General features: G+C 32.4%; 1 protein-coding gene across 3 annotated transcripts; it reads right to left on the bottom strand.

Moving 5' to 3' along the window:
• Nucleotides 1-383: 383 nt before the first annotated feature.
• On the bottom strand, nucleotides 384-16,502 carry LOC108753214 (neuroglian). 3 transcript variants are annotated; one of them, XM_018494614.1, is made up of 13 exons: nucleotides 16,075-16,215; nucleotides 10,381-10,456; nucleotides 9,089-9,221; nucleotides 6,904-8,319; nucleotides 6,336-6,796; nucleotides 5,803-6,159; nucleotides 4,201-4,459; nucleotides 3,800-4,120; nucleotides 3,456-3,675; nucleotides 2,399-2,555; nucleotides 2,047-2,319; nucleotides 1,139-1,231; nucleotides 666-747 (listed from the first exon to the last, which is right to left on the bottom strand). In XM_018494614.1, the coding sequence occupies exons 2-12, from the start codon at nucleotides 10,433-10,435 to the stop codon at nucleotides 1,140-1,142; spliced, it is 3,744 nt and encodes a 1,247-aa protein (XP_018350116.1). In that variant the 5' UTR covers nucleotides 10,436-10,456; nucleotides 16,075-16,215; the 3' UTR covers nucleotides 666-747; nucleotide 1,139. The 3 variants fall into 3 exon arrangements, with proteins under 3 accessions (XP_018350115.1, XP_018350114.1, XP_018350116.1); XM_018494613.1 differs by lacking the exons at nucleotides 1,139-1,231; nucleotides 16,075-16,215 and adding an exon at nucleotides 16,237-16,502 and having other exon boundaries at nucleotides 384-747; XM_018494612.1 differs by lacking the exon at nucleotides 1,139-1,231 and having other exon boundaries at nucleotides 384-747.
• Between the last annotated feature and the right edge of the window lie 1,034 nt (nucleotides 16,503-17,536).

Here is a 17,536-nt window from a genome sequence, read left to right as displayed (position 1 = left end):
TGAAATTTAGAAATCATGTTGTGAAACATTGGATATTACATGCAGTCTTGAAAGTACTTCGCATTTACACGAGTTTGGAATAATACGAACGCAATTTGTATACTTTGCCACCAATCGGAGTGTCTAATTCAACCTGGCTTTGTCAAAGATATTACGATCAATGCTAGAATAGTTCCTACGATACTATTTCCATAAATAGCTTGCACGCTATGAAACACCTATAATGTTCTTGGGTTTTATAATTAAAATAGAGATATAGTTGATCGTCAACACTTGTGATAATATATATTATAAAGTAAATAATCATCATAGAAAAATTAATCTTTCACATACTATTTCTCTATTGTATAAAAAAATCTAGTTAAAAAATTTGGAATGTTTGTAGTGTATTTTAACTCCATTAAACCTAAAACCATAATTAATGACGATCTACAGTATTTTGAGTGATTGTAAAAGACAGTCATGGTTTCCTACAGAAACTATAAAACCCAAAACTCAGAGTCTAATTGGCAGTATAGTGTTGGACATTGCGCCCAGCGCAAGGTGCATAGCAGAGCTGCTGCAATAGTTAAGAATCAGAGGATCCTTAACCGTAAAGAGAAAACATTTTTTTATGCGGCTTTGATTAAGTTAGTTGCGGATGTTACACGTACGTGGCCATAGTACCAGTTGGAATAGATGGTGTCTCCTCTGGTCTACCTTTAGGTCCGTATTGTCCGATGAAGGATCCATCCTCCGTAAAGCGTCCTAGAACAAACAATGAATTCTATTATTTATACAGAAAATATATAAAAGTATGACGCTATATGTATTATACAGTTCTTTTTTAATTTTAAAATGAAGTAATGCTATAAACATCAGCGTGTAGTTTTATCGGATATAATTATGTTAATTTTCGAATTAGTTTGCCAAAACATGAATGAAGCGAATGAAGTGTTAAAAGTGTGTATTAGGGAGACTTTATATGAGAGCGGTCGATTCGGTGGAACAGATTCGTCTGCCTGTATACTTTGATTTTATACAAGATTGATTGGAAGGTAGAAGATTATCAGAGTGTAACAGGTAAATAGTAATGTTTCAGGAACTTGTATTTCACATTTCATCTGTTTCATTTCAAGAACACGTTTGTTGAACTTACCTTAAACTAGGGTGGCAAATGCTTGCGAATTTGGTTCCTGCTTACGATGTCGGCCATACTGACCAATGAAAGAACCATCTTCGTTCATGCCCTCTGTATCGAGTCACAAGCAATAAAGCAAATAAAATATGTAACAAAATATACGTGACAAATTAAAAATAAAATAATCTAAAGCAAATATATAAATAAATATAACTTATGCGATTGCAACTGTGAAGTGTATACAAAAGGAAGTGTTACATGATACATATGAGATTTAAATGAGTATGAAAGTACACTCAGCTGTGTTCACATGAAATATGAGACTATTTCATTGTGCTCTCTATACAAAAGTATTAAAAATATCATGAAAATATTAAAATGTGATACATTTGTCTATATTGCAACAATAATTGACAACAATACGTACCCTATTTCATAAAAGTCAAATTCTTCCCTAAACCTCTTCTTTATGTAACTCTTCTATTCTTAATTAATATACATTACTTAATTTCTCCTCTTGTACTGCTCTTTCCACTATCTTTTTGCTATGACGAATTATACATACTACATATTTTATTTTTCGATTCTATAAATTCGTTTTTTTGACTCTCAAAATTGAACGTGCAACATTTTGAGCATGTGTTGTTAAAATCAAAAATTGAGAATAGAGGATTTATTCAATCCCGATAATTTAAAACTAGAGAGATTTGTCTACAATGTAGAAGTTATACGTGCGCGCGTGTGTATGTGTGGACGCAATTAATATTTCGTAATTAATATTAATATTTTATCATAATATTTGATATTCGAAAAATACGTGTAGCAAATATTTTTAATTATATACCACTCTTATGTATCAAGAAATTTTCTAACACTATAGATATTTTTAACGATTCCCCAAGTCTTATAAATTCTAAACCTATTACCTGTATCACCATCGCCATATTCTGCCATGGAATCGGTATCAGATTCAGGATGTTTACCATCCTGATGAGAAGAAGACGCCAAGGACGCGCGTCCACCAGCTGATTTGGTGTCCAATGGTTGCGAGTATTCATGGAATCCACCTTCTTCGGGATAGTCCCCACGTCCAGCGGCCAATTCTCGCTCGTGCACCGCATACTTTCCGCCTCTATTTCGTTTAATTACGCATACGATTATCAGCACCAAAAGAAGGATAGCGATTGCTAGCATCATTCCTGCAAAAATATCACAGCGTTTTTAATACATGAAATGTTGTTTAATACATAAAAATTTGATTAAAGAGAAAAATATTACCTATGAACCAACCAGCTGTCGCTACATTTTCTTTCGGTTGAATAATGGGGCCTTCGCTACTTGTTTGTACTTCTTGATGAGCACTCTCGCTTACGTAGTCTCCGTCGACAGCGACAATTGACATTATATAGACTTCGCCGCTTTGAAGACCGCGAACCTACGTGATTTTCAATAATCATATAATTATTTTGTTTATATAATAATAAGATTGAAAATAAGACCGCTTATTTATGTGAGTACATCTAAATATGATAAGCGCTACTTGACGGTCGAAACTAGATGTTGAAGTAATACATATCGTAATCTCGGATAACTCATCGCTTCGCGTAAATGTATCCGGTAGTGTCTCGCTCTAAGAACGCTTCGCGTTTCCTTAACGCCGAGCCATTACCGTGTCTCATGATATGTATTTTTAAAATAAATTTATCTCAGAAATATGATTGAGTGCCATTACTCTCGGACTTTTAACACAATCCATCTGAAATATTAATAATCCTTCCAAATTTAATTACATACATCTTAAAAATTTATAAAGAACTTATTGCGAAAAATATTACCTCGGCCTCGATGATCTAAAGACTTAAGACGCTCGCATAGAATGCTAGAGATCCAAGTTCTCGGCTGAGATAATATTTTTCGTAATAAGTTCTTTACAGATTTTTAAGATGTAATTAAATTTAGAGAGATCATTAATATTTCAGATAGAGATTATTAATATTTCAGATTGCGTTGGAAGTCCGATAATAACGGTGCGCAATTATATTTCTGAGATAAATTCATTTAAAGAATACATACATGTATTGGTTCAATATCTAGTTTTGACCGTCAAGTGGCGTTTCTCGTATTTAAGTGATATCTTGTTTATAATAAATTAGAATGAAGTTAGATACAATCAAAATGTAAATTTAATGAACATAATACTAATCACACTATTAATTTAAGCATGATAGCTTAAGATTTTAATACAAAAGATATCTGAAAGAGTTTTAATTAATAGAATCCATTAAGAACATATCAAAAAGCGTCAAGCTTTTTTCATTTATCATTATAAACGTACCTCAATACTATTCGATTGGAACTCGGGATCCGTCTCCAAAAATATCGTTTCGCCTTTCAGCTTATACTTGACGAAAAAATGGCTTCCCGGATTACCGTTAAAATTCGGCACCCAAATGATCCTAACGTTTGAATATCCATTCTCTACTGGTACAGTTTCCCATATAAATTGTGGGATGTCAGGTCGTTGAGACGTTTTTGTTTTTTGTTCGATAAAATAGCTATAAAAATACATTAAAACTATAAGTAACATAGATAAAATAACAAAATAATGTTTATCGCTTTACAAATAATACAAATGTTACTAATGTTTAACTTCATTCTTGCAACTCACGCGATACTTACTCATTGCCATCACCGGCACTAGTTGTGGCACGTATGTGAACGCGGTATATCGTATCAGGTGCTAATGTAGCTAATTTGGCACTCTTAGCTTGTGGATCCATAACATGTGGCTTTCTCTCGAGTAACGTTCCTAGCTTTGTGCCGTTCACAACCTGATAATAAATTCTATATCCGGTTAAAATACCATTCGGTTCTGCGGGAGGCTGCCACGCTAGATACAGCGCACTGGATCCCATGGGGAATGCTTCTAGACCAAGTACTGTCCCTGGTACTCCTTCTGGTGTGTTAAAGTTTAAAGTTTCGCTCGTAGGACCGTTGTATCTGAACAAAACAAACATTATTTAAAGATGGTTATAAGCAAAATTTGGACAACAATATGTAATCAATCAAAGTATTATTACCTGCCGTTGTAAACGAGCATTCTCACGTAATTTTTACTGTACGGAACAAACTTCTCAACTAATGCTTCCGTTTTATTACCACCGCGAATATCCATCTCACGCATTCCCTTTTCACCATCCCTCTCCGTCCACGTTTGTATTTTATATCCCACCAATTCGCCTCTTACCGAATCCTCAGGTACCGGACTCCAACGCACATAAGCGGATGTACCCGATATTGGTTTATCTACTGTAAAGTTGCCGGGTGCTTGTAGGGGTACTGAAATAACGATTTAATGTTTTACAAATCGTATAAAATAATTACATAATTATTGATGTTAAAATAATTAATCTTAGCATATTAAATAAAATAAACTGAAACGAGTATTTAAACATAAATAAAAGAGAAAAAAATCATTTTTGGTTAAAGCGAGTCTTAGGCCTGATTGCACTAATGTTACTTTGATTTTAAGTGAGGCTTAAAACTCTTTCTGTCTCTGTTTCTTTTTCTTTAAAACGAACAGATAAAATTTTAAGTCTCGCTTAAAGTCAAAGTGACATTGGTGCTACTGGGTCTTAATACTCACATGTATGTGAATATACAAAATAATTATCAATTTGTAGACTATGCACCGATTCGGTTTGTCAGACTTTATTTCGCATCGATTAAAAAAGACATTTTTCCACATACGTATACTGGTTATTACGATTAATATCTTATGCCTCGGTGATCGAATTGGGAGGACGCCCGCACGGAATTTGGGAGATTCAAGTTCGAATTCCGGCCGTATTTTTCACAAGAAGTTATTTACAAGTTTTTAGGATACTAGGAGCTTGTTATAAATAGATTAATTATTAAATCAATTAATTTAATTGTAAAATTATGATTTCAGTTTATGATTGTGTTTCAAATCTGACCAACCAAATCGCACAGTCTACAGAACTGATAAATTGTATTTATACATTTACATGAATATTGCTTACAAGGAGAGGACACAGTAGACTTCTTCATAAATTCTAATCTCTTTGAGCATGATGAAACAACATTGAAAATAAATTATGCTGTTTCCGAGCGTTTTGTTAGATAAGCCTTGTATTTTTTTTTAATGTATGAAAGTATTCCGAACTAATTATATAGAAAATTGAATCTCGATGAAATGAGTTACTTTTCACATATAATGTAACTTATAATGTGAATAAAATATATGTCATAAGGTACAATAGACAGTTTTTGAGCTATGATACATCAAAGATGTAAAACTTGTGCTCATACACAAAATATCTTTGATATACTACAGCTTAAAAATTCCATTATTGAATCTTTATATACATCTCTTATTATAAGCTATATTATATGTAAAAACTAACTCATTTTATCGAGATCCAATTTTCATATAAGCAGTGCGGGATCTTTTCATACATTAAAAAAATACTATCTACAAAGTCTATTCAACATTCAAACACATAATTTTTCGATAGATTAATCATACTGAAAGAAATAGAAACTCTTCTTATAAGTACCAAAGTCCGCTTTGACCGAAAATAGGTTTCTTCTCTCTTATTTATATGCAATCTTAGTATATCGTAATAATAATAAAATTGAGTAATTTATCAATGGACTACCGTCTTCTCCGGAGTATCCGATAACTTCTTTGGCTGGAACTCTACATTCTCCTTTTTCATTTATCGCGACAACCTTAATTCTGTATCTCTGATAAGTAGGTTGATTTTCTACCACAAGAGTATTTTTTCTCCAATCATGTATATTATTTGTAATCCAGTCTTCACCCCGTATATCTCTTCTATAAAATATTCTATACTCAAATTTGGCGCCATTATGCTCTATCTGCGGCATAATTGTCCATAAAATAACCAAATTTTGTGGCGTTGTACCCTTGCCCATGACATTGTCCGGATTTTTATCAGGAATATTCGGTAAGGTAGTACAAACATCGCTGTGTGATGATGGTAGAGAAGTACCTGCGTAGAAAGCAATATCGATATATCGGTTTATAACGTATTTATTTCAAAGAGAAAATAATAACCATAGTAAATTGATTAAAAAATCATGTAATATTTGAAATATATATAATACTAAATTATATATTATTGTAATTTACTTAAAATAACCTTTTAGTTTTCAAGGATTTTCTCACCTATTTTATTCCACGCAAGAACACGGAACGTATAATTAGCCCAGGGTGACATAGGCACTTCGTACGTTTGGTCCGTAGCTGGGACCTGATCGTGAGCTACCTCCCAGGTATCTGGTGTAAAGGTAGTATTATATTGGATCGTATAGTGTAGAATGGGAGATCTATTATCTCCCATAGGTATCCATTGCACAATGGCCGAGTTGGACTGGCAATTGATGCCGATTAATCTCGGCGCATTAGGTACATCTTGAACTATCAATGTCGCTTGCGCTCTCGTTTCGTCAAGATCAGTGCGGGCGACACATGTGTAGATACCAGAATCCAATTCGGTCGTCTTCGTAATCAACAGAGAATAATCGGAACTTCGTACAAATCTCGGTTCCATCTCGAAGTCTATTGATTGGCCATTGCTTAACCAGTCTATGGTTAGAGGTAGAGTGGGATCAGTAACAGCATTACACCTAAAACGTAGAACAAAAATTATAAGCGATATTTTGTAATTATACATAAGATTACAGATTTATCTTTCCTTTTACTGAAATTTCAATATTTCTTTGTAAAATTTTACCTAAATGTGGCAGTAGAGCCGGCTGCGACCTCATAATCCTCTGGCACATCTGTTATCCTGGTATGCTCTTTCACCATCAAAATGGCGGATGCATTCACCTCACCCAACTTATTTTTAGCATAGCACGTGTAAGTACCGGCATCTAGGAATATCACATTCTCGATTTCCAAATCGCCTACATCTAGAATTTTGTAACGACCGCCGGTTAATTCTTGTCCATTTCTGATCCATTTGACCTCGGGTTTAGGCGCGCCGAAAACGCGACACGTAATCCGAATGGTTTTGCCATCCACTGAGCTTAAGTTCATAGGCGGTTGCGTGATATCTGGCGCGAGCGCCAGCACATTTACAAATACGTCCTTGTAAACGTATCCAAACGAATTAGTAGCGTTGCATCCGTAATTTGCCGTATCATTTTTCACCAATCTCTCAATGATAATGGAATTCGACGAGACTTTCCTTCTTTTATTTTCCGGCGCTTCGGATATCAGTTTACCGTTACGGATCCACTTGATTTCAGGAACGGGCACTCCGCTAGCCTCGCATCTGATTTCTGCAGTCTCGTCCTCCGCAGCATTCACGAACTCCGGCTCAACGGTGAAATAAGGTGAGGCCATTACTTGCAGATTTATAGAATACGATTGGGCTTGACCCACTCCATTTGATGCTTCGCAGGTGTATTGTCCCTGGTCGTCAAAATTGACGTGTTTTATAATGAGAGATTTACCATAATTTCCTTGAATTATCCTATCACTCGGCTTGATCATTTGACCATTTTTGCTCCAAACCATCTGCGGCAAAGGCGTCCCTCCAAAAATACAATATAGTTCTACCTTTTTACCGCGCATAGCAATCTCATTTTTCCTGGTAACATACTGCCTTTCAGGAGGATATTTATTCTGGCCGCTGGACGCACCTGTAGAAATTACATTTAGCAAAACCTTATTGCCTATTTTGTATTCGTTTCTGAACACAGATGTGGCGGCACAGGCATAGTAAAAATCATCCGAAGCGTCGTCTCTCGTAACATTGCTGAACCAGAGATTACCCTCTGGATCAAGAGTCATTCTTGAATTATTGATTGACTTGATACCACCAGCGATATCCTGAATAAGCCAATAAACGTTTGGCTTAGGCCAGCCATCGGGTGGTTGGCAGATAAGTTTAAATGGTGAACCTTCGGTCGCGCTTAACGATATCGGATTTTCATCCTTAAATGAATTTAATTCGGCCTTTCGAACGAACACCGAATTCGATGTAGCTATGCCCCAGTCATTTTCAGCGAAACACTGATATTGTCCTAAATCTTCGTTTTGCGGTCTTGATATAACCAAAGTACCTCTACCAGGTTGTTGAGAAATGCGATCGTCATACACTGGCCACAAAAAGGGCTTTCCATTTTTAATCCAACGATACCTATATAAAATTATACAATATTAGAATTTTTTCTAACATACGTCAGATACTTTTAGCACATAATGAAAAATAAAAATGAAAAAGATAAATCTTATAACAAGTATATGTCTATATTGGCACACAAATTGTTGATGAAATTTATCACTTAACAAGTTATTTTAATGAGTTATTTTAATAATTATTATAATTAATTCAACATCGATATTTACATGATGAAACTTAACATACGTTTTATAATTTGTTTTTTCTAATTTGTAAATAAATTTCTTTTTATAAATAAATAATATAATTTCTTATAACCAAGATTTTATATATATATATATATGTATATATATATATACATATATATATACATATAATATGTATAAACTATATAATCATTCTTTATTTATTTAAAAAACTGTACCAACGCCCGTATGGTTAGATAAGTCAGTATTAGTGATGATTATTTCACACATCCTAAAGCTATGAGATCATCTTTGTAATTAAGATCGACCAGTTGCACCGACTTCTTCTCTATACTGCATGAGATGAATAAGCTCGACGTGAGTGCAATGTAACTTCAAATGAAATGTTCCGAAAGTACGTTTTCCGTTCTTAAGCAACTTCAAGTGTCATATTTACATAATAGCTATTTCCTTGATAACACTTGCGAGGTATTATCTAACAAGCTAGCAGACTGTGTGAAAGACTTAAAGATAATAATATTTATTCTACATGTAATAAAAAACAAAATAAAAACCAAATCTAAAAAAAATCAGATACGTACGTTGGAGCTGGCTCTCCTTCCGCTTCACATTCAATTAGAAATGGTTTATCATTTTCATTGACGTCTGGTTGTGCCACTTGGAATAGTTGCTCATCCGTTGGTGGCTGTTTAGATATTCGTGGCGGCGATTGAACTAATAAACAAAAAAATATATTAGATCCTAAACAATTATGCCATTAAAGTAAAGATAAACTAGTAAAAGAGAAATACACAAATGTAATCTAAACAAGAAACATTTATGATTCATGTTTAATGTAATGAAACTCCGCTGTGAAAGATGATCTTCGTGATTTTTAACTTAATTATAATAAGGGTCAGCCACAGCTTACTATAATTTAATTGAAATAAATACATTAAGAGGATATAAAGAGTACGAGAATAAATACACGATAGAAGAAAACTCAATGTTCTTTAAAGGATATGTACAGGTACATACAAACATTTGAAAGTAACAAATCTGGAATCTAATAAAAATAATATTCTACAGTTCGTATTAGAATTATGTTGTGTGTATGTTTATTATTTTATTGGAACTGTTGTGTTTATGTTATATTGTTGAAATTATGTTGCATTACACATGTAAAATAATATAAATAATGTATATGATAATAAAATATTCACATAAAAATGATTTACAATGTTTTCATAAAATGTTTCACGTATGTTTTAAGCCTATTCTACAATGTGTTTTTTGTTTCCTTTTTCTTGATTTTTTTCCCTATTTTTTTACATTTTGTCTTTTTGCTTCTTAACTGGTTTTTTTTTGTTTTCTGTCGCCCAAGATAAAAATTAACAAACTTCGGAAGAAACAAGAAATATAATTGTCGTTAAAACGGTCGCAAGGAGGGAAAAAGCAAAAAATAAGAAATAAAGAGCACATTGTAGAATAGGCTTTAACGGCCAAAGATACTCTAGACATAGGTGTAATTGCGTGAATGTACAAATATTAAGAAGTGTATATGATCTGGAGTGTAAACAAATAGGGACATGTATATATGTAAATGTAAATACACAAAAACATAGCAGCCCCGTGTAGAGAATTTATTCTGTGGCAAAATGGTCTTGCGTGAAAAGATCGTTTATAATAGAAAGCACGATTACGAAAAACGGTTTCCATAATAGTGTATTTCACCTTCTACATTCTCCGGGACACGTACTATAATTGAAAATTAAAAAATCACAGGTTTAATAGCAAAATCCATTGCAATTCATAGCATAATAGAATAAACCTCTTAGCTATATTAATTATAATTTAAAAAGTATCCGCGAGCGATTAAATTGTTTACACTCACCTATAGCTGATGTGCCAAGCACCAGCGTGCAAATAATACACACGGCAAGTCTCATTGTCACTTCTTACTTAGAAAGCTAAAACAATAATATTTCTTTTATTAAAGATTTCTCTCGTCAAAAATTATAAAGGACAAGGGTATCTTCGATCAAATCCATGTTAACTTAATCGACAATTAATTCAATCGGCAGAATTATTAATGGCAAAATTTCTAACTGTACAATTTATCATTTTTCTTATTTTTAATCTTTTTTTTCATATTTTTCTCAATAGTTTTCTTTTAACTGACAACTTCAATCTATTGCTCAAATTAAGTTAACCCTATTAAAAAAAAAATGAATCATGGCTTCTGCGATACTAACTACATTTTTTATCAATTATGAGCGACAATCTGCATCCGTATCTATGACAGATATATAAGATTTTCGACACATTTTTGTAATGAACATAACTGAACGATAGTTTGTAATTCTTATGGGAAGCGTTGACTCGACATGTATTGTATATATAGAGGAAAAGCCCCTATTATGAGATACCGAGTTTATTTTAAGTAAATGCTAGAAGTCTATGGGCAGAATTTAAAAAAATAATAAATAATTTTGAAGGGAATTTAATAAGCTTTAAGATAATGTTACATAAAATTTAATTAAAATTTCATTTTTTTTTTTTTTTAAATTAAAGAAATGTAAAAAGTGAGCAAATCGCAAAGTAAAAAAACTGTGCTGCTAATATAAGATGCCCCGAGAAATCGACAGTAAAACGTAAATGTTTAATGTTTCTTAAATAGAAACACAGCCAGGATGCGCGAAAAATGAGTATGCGATACATTATACCCAGAATTCGTCTTCAGGTAATTGAAATCAAGAAATCATTCATCGCAGAAATAGGCACTCGACGTTCATTTCGGTTGTCCTTTTTATTATTGTACAATAACATTTATACTTTAGCAACGATTTTCATTATGACATGGGAGCGTGGGTTATTTCATATTAGAAATACCCTGGGTATATCATATTACGTATATCATATTACGATTTCCATTGCCTTACAGTTTTGCGATCATCAAATCTAACTTCTGTAATTAAGCAATTTAACATATCCCGTATTTTTCTATTAGTACGACCTTACTCTGTCATTACATGAAGAATTTATTGCTAAATATTTATTTATTAAACAATAAACAATGTTTAAAGGCTCTTCTCAATGAAACTTGAAGATATCCAAATTCTAAAATCTTTTTTTACGATGACTACAAGCATGATCTAATAAAAAATTTTCTACTAAACAGTTTTCAATCCAAGAGCAATAAATTCATGGTGGAACCAATAGATAGCGTCTATTAATTTAGCAGAAACGCCGCTATGTCATATTAGGCGCCTATCTCATAATAGGGGGTTTTCCTCTATATATAATTTTGGTAAGTTTTATTCTCTGAGGACGTGTGGTTTAGAAGTAAATAGAACGTTTGAGATATTAACATCTTGCCTGGCTTACTATCCATTCATTATTTTTAAAATTTTAATTCTCTGAGCCTTTAAATATTTTGTAAAAAATATTCATTAACATGAATAAAATAGTACAAATATCACTCAATAAATTAATCGAAATTTGCTCAAAGATACCCTAAAGGTCAGAAAAAACAGAAGTTAATAATTTATAAGCAGTTTTTGTATAATATATCGCCTTTGTACAATATATCCTTCAATATAAAAGCTTCCAAATTGTTTCTCTAAGTACTGTTACATGCGAGACGCAACGTCACATTTTAAAGTAGAAAGAAGAAAAAATTCTCTTTTTTTTATCAAATACTTTACTAAAGTGAACCGATATGTCTGACAGCGCACATATGCAGTCATGTTTCACGTGAGCGACAGATAAGAACTAAAGAAAATTTACGAAATGAATCTTTTTCTGAAAAGGGCAAACTCAAAATAATAATCCTTCCTCAAAATAATAATCAATAACACAAGACAAGTATATTCTAACTAAATAATATTTAATGATCGGTCCATTATGAAAAAAAGATTTATGATTTCTGAAGCAAAAGAATTTATGATTTCTAGAACAAAGGACAGCCAGGGTTAACATAAGTATATGAATAAAACCTTTAGACATCCTCCTCCTTGAGTTACAAAAAAGTTTCAAGAAAAGATTCAAAACATTTGTAAAATGACAAAATGCATCATAGAGATTTATATATATGTTACAATAAAAACAAATTAGCTATCATATAATATGTTACACATATATATGTATTTTTTATATGTATATATAAATTATATATATGTAGTATATTTATCTTTTTTTATATCTTTAAAAAATCTTTTTTTTAATTTTATGGTAAATAATTATTTTAGATAACAAATAATCAAAGATAATAACTTATACTTTTGTCCTTTTATTTAAATTAAAAATCAGAAGATATCAAGTTGCATGTGGTTAAATCATTTGTTAACAAGATATGCAATTCGCAAAGAATTTAGATCAAGCGATATGCTTTTACTAAACAGTTTTAACACACAAATATTAGTTTACCTACAATAGTGTTTATTGGTGATAATAATTCTAAAAATCTTGAGCAATTGTATACATTTAATAAATGTATAAACATATAATTATTGAATTTTACACTCTTATTGCAATATACATACGAAAAAAATCTTGCTGTATTAATTAAAATTCTGGTAGATTTAATCAGATACAAATAAAATACGAGTCTACTTCTACTAATTTATTTAATTTTAATCTTGGTTCGATCCACTCTTCATTTTTTTCTAATTCTTAAGGCCCGGTTCCATCAATATAAGATTAATTTCAATCTCAATTCAATGCATTCAAACGACTCAAAATATAACTTCGTTACAGACTCTCGATATTAAAACCAAACATAGAATAAGATGAATGAGAATACGGCGCGGTTATTAATGCGCAAAATTATTAAGTAATAATGTTACTCTTTTACAAAAAATTACGATGTCGTATTTGAAAATTGTATTTTCGTTTTAACTCACTTTGAGAGTCCTCCTCAACAATGAATTACAAATTTAATGCATGTACATCCTCTCGTGATTCAAAGACAAGTCACCGACAACAAATTGCCAGATTAGGGCTACGGTCTACTTAATGCTACAAATGTTTCGAAACATTTTTTGATTGGTCAATTAGTAAAATTCTTTCTTCTGATTGATCAGTCAAATGCTTTCGAAGCCTTTGTAACGCTAAATAAATTGCATTCTTGAATATAGCATAAAATCTCGACAAATAAAGGACTTGTCTTGAAACTTTGGATTACCATTTAATAAATATCGCCATTAAATATTCACGCAAATATAATGTAATAAAATAAATGCAACAAAACATGCTTACAATAAAGTATCAAGTACATGAATTTGTAATTCGTTGCTGAGAAGAACTTCAAAGTCATTCGAAACGTACAATTTTCCTGGATGACATCGCATTTTTCCAATAAAAAAGTAAAGTCATTATTTAATAATTTTCCGCATTAATAACCGCGCCTCTCATTTATCCTATTTTTATTTTTGATTTCTATTTTCTGGCTGCCTTTTTCTAATTCTAAGAATTAGGGCCATAGCACACGAAAAAAGTTAAGCAGTAAAATATGTATAAGTAGTTAGCGAATTGACCAATCACGGTAGAGTCCGTAAGGCCATAAGCAGTAACTAATCCGTATGTTAATTTACTGCTTACGTCTTACTGCCTTAAGTTTTTTGTGTATCCTGGCCCTTAGAAGATAACAAACAGTTGAACCGAGATTAAAGATTATCTACATTCATAGAGTAGGCACCAATAAAGGCTACGTTCGCATACAAGCTTGTATTACTGCCATTACTGAAAATTTATAGTTTCCGTTACGTATACTATATTATACTGATAACTAGCAATAAAATACGGACACGGCCAAAATATAAATGAATGGAAAACGTGATATTCCATTAAAGCGAATCTTCACGCCTAATAATTTTTTATGGATTTATACAATTTCCAATTTAATATTATTGATACTCTAATAAACATTTTTTAAACCCCAGAAATAATTTATTGCAAAAAATTTCAGCCGGGATTCGAAATTATATAAATTTATAAAAAAATATTATACAAAAATCGGTCTTGACTGAATATAGCGTTTTCTAATCATTTATATATATATATATATACATGATTTTTAATTAATTATATAGTATAATAGTATATATACTTCTCACTTGAATTTTCATGTTTTAAAATATTTCTTTATACTTGATTCTTATATGCCTTGTATACTCCTGATATTGTTTTTAAATTAAGAGTCCTTTGTTCTTGTAAAATCATTTGTGTTTTTAATTCCATCGATTAATTTTCATTTAGTTCTTAATATATACAATAATTTACTACACAATATGAGTCATCTGTGTCTCACGTTAATTTTCACTTTAATAAATATACAAAAATTATTAAGTGATTCTTACATATACTTTAACATCTTTAGAAAGTATTTATAAGATTGATTATTAAAAACAAATATGTAAATATATAAACTGTAACTAATTATTTACTTGATATTAATTTTTATTTTTGAAGAAAAGAAATGTAACAGAACACGAATGTATAGTACTACTGTTTGTATTGTACAGAATATTCGTTTTATTTTTATTTCTTGTTGACACAATCACCATACTTTTGCAATGTACATACTCAGGATATCGTACTAGGCATTGTTTAATAAGGAAATTGTTTCAGAAGCTTTTGGAAGAGACAGATCTTGAGACTGAAAACCCTTCAATGTTTCGGCACGTAACAGCACTTGGATTCTTCCGGCTTCGTCAAAAAAAGAAAGATCAATAAATAGAAAAATTCGTCGCATCCGAAACGAACTATATATATATATATATCCCAGTCTGAGAGATTTTCTTCAATTAATCATACATCACTCCGCGGTCATGTACCCCGTGGCGCTTTTGCCAATGCGGTAAACACAAAATTACACGCACACAGGTAAACATAAACGGGCACGCGCGTGCGCTTAAAACCCTTAGCGCGATCAGCCGCAAGATCGAAGCTGACCCAATTATCCAAATTTTTCAAATTCACCGGGATGTTGTGGGACGGTGGTTGCCAATGGTGATGCGAAAAAAAAAAATGGGCGTGCACCCGACGCCGATGGAAACGAGAGAAGGAAAAAAAAAAAAGGAGACGCCAAAAGGGACTGCGTGTTTTCTCACGTATATTCGTCAACGGATGCAGTTTCATCGATACCCGTGGAACCACTCGAATGTCGCAAGGAAGATCCAAGAAAGATTCAGGCACTCGCAAGACGATTGAAACGCGTCGTTGCCGTTCGACGTCTTGCCGCGATGATCTCACTCGTCGTCCTTCGTGGCGAGTCTCTCCGCGAAGCGGAAACGCGATCAGAATGAATTCGAATTAACAATCTCCGTAACGAAACGGGCGCGTCTCGTTCCGGTCGCCAGGAGGGCGTCCCGTTTCCGCCGCGTACAATTTTGTCGTCTACGATGTGACGTGGTGCGGCGCGGCAAACTGCAGTTTTGCAAACGTGAACGGGCACGGGCGGCGAGAAACACGAATGGAAACGGGAACGACGGTAGGGCGAGAAGCGGGCACACCCGTAAGATCGCATTGATCGCCCGGACGTCGCCGTCGTGACGCATCGGCTGCATCGGGTTGATTGTGGACTTACCGATCCTTGGACATTCGGTGGCGCAGTCACAGCGGTGCCGAAAACGCTCGTCGCTATCACCAGGGCATCGTCGAAATGACCACAGAAACCACCGACTCGAATACGTAACTCGTCCGTACGGTAACCGCACTGTTCAGCGTATTGTGCGTGTAAACGTCTTACCTGTGTGCGTGTGTGCGCGCTCTACGCGTCACGCCGCGCTCGGTGTTTCTGGGTTTCTCGTTGGTCTAGGAAGACTAGATATATATATATGTGTATATAGAGAGAGAGAGAGAGAGAGAGAAGTAGAGAGCGCCGTTACTTTGTCGGTAACGTTATCTACTATACCGAGAGATACTCAATTTCGTTATCGACGAGATATTGTAATTTAAAGATTTGTAATCTAAAAATAATGATCAATAATATTTGTATTGACACTTCATACACTTCACCGATACTCGTACATGTTATCTGCAATTTATATGTATGTCTCTCTTTGTAGCATATATAATTAATTGACCTTATAATTGGAATATATCTTTTATGTACGTAACGATTGGAAAATTTATGTTAGATTTAACAATCATTCGAATTTCTGTGTTAATTTAATATAAGGTAAATATCTGTGGACAGTAAAATAAATGTGTAAAAATTCATACAAAAAACGTAACACAATTTGTAAGTAATTACTTAAATAGTAAGTAATTACTAAAATAAAATACTTCTTCATTAAAATTAACATTTATATTTATATATTAAAATTAAAATGTATTTCAATAAATTTAACATTTATACGTCAAATTGATACATTTTATTTATTTATCTTAGAATTTATGTTTTAAAAAACATTATTTTTATGTTATGTGTTTACTTATTTATAAATTGTATTATTTTAACAATACTAGAAATGTTGAATGTCAATGTAATACAATAAAAAATATTCAAATAACACAATCATATTATATTAAATTAACACTCAGATATTAAAAATTCAATACAAAATTTTAACAAGAACTTGAGTAGACCGTTTCTAACACAAATACAAAATATTTTTTACTGTGTAGTTTTAATCATGATAAATAAAATTTAGCATTGTGATTTAAAAGTCAAATATATGGTGAAAAATAAAATATAATATCATGTATAAATAAAAGATTGTTAAAAATAAAATCTAGGAGTTACATAATTCATGTCTGCCTTTTAAATATATATATATATTATCCTTTACTTAATATCTTTATTATAATATAAGGATCTCCTATGTAGCTGCATGTTTTTGTAAAAAATAAAATATAACATGAATAGAAGAGCGACAGACTAAGAAGAGAGGAGTTATAAAAACATTAAAGCTAAATTTATTATACATCAAATAAAGAAATACCACTTTGCCTTTATTTTCTTCAATAATTAATTTTGCTTCTCAAATCGGTCGTCTTTTGTTAGAAACTTGGAAACATTTTCTGCATATATCTACTGTTACACG

Source organism: Trachymyrmex septentrionalis, unplaced genomic scaffold (assembly GCF_001594115.1).
Source record: "Trachymyrmex septentrionalis isolate Tsep2-gDNA-1 unplaced genomic scaffold, Tsep1.0 scaffold66, whole genome shotgun sequence".
Classification (NCBI taxonomy): Eukaryota; Metazoa; Arthropoda; class Insecta; order Hymenoptera; family Formicidae; genus Trachymyrmex; species Trachymyrmex septentrionalis.
This window is presented reverse-complemented; position numbering and strand designations above follow the sequence as displayed.

Excerpts from the sequence above, each read along its gene's own strand:
- LOC108753214 (XM_018494613.1), bottom strand. The coding sequence starts at position 10,435 with ATGAGACTTGCCGTGTGTATTATTTGCACGCTGGTGCTTGGCACATCA. Across the intron at positions 6,797-6,903 it reads GGCTCTACTGCCACATTTAG|GTGTAATGCTGTTACTGATC; the intron begins GTAAAATTTTAC and ends TCTACGTTTTAG. Across the intron at positions 748-2,046 it reads ATATGGCGATGGTGATACAG|GACGCTTTACGGAGGATGGA; the intron begins GTAATAGGTTTA and ends TGTTTGTTCTAG.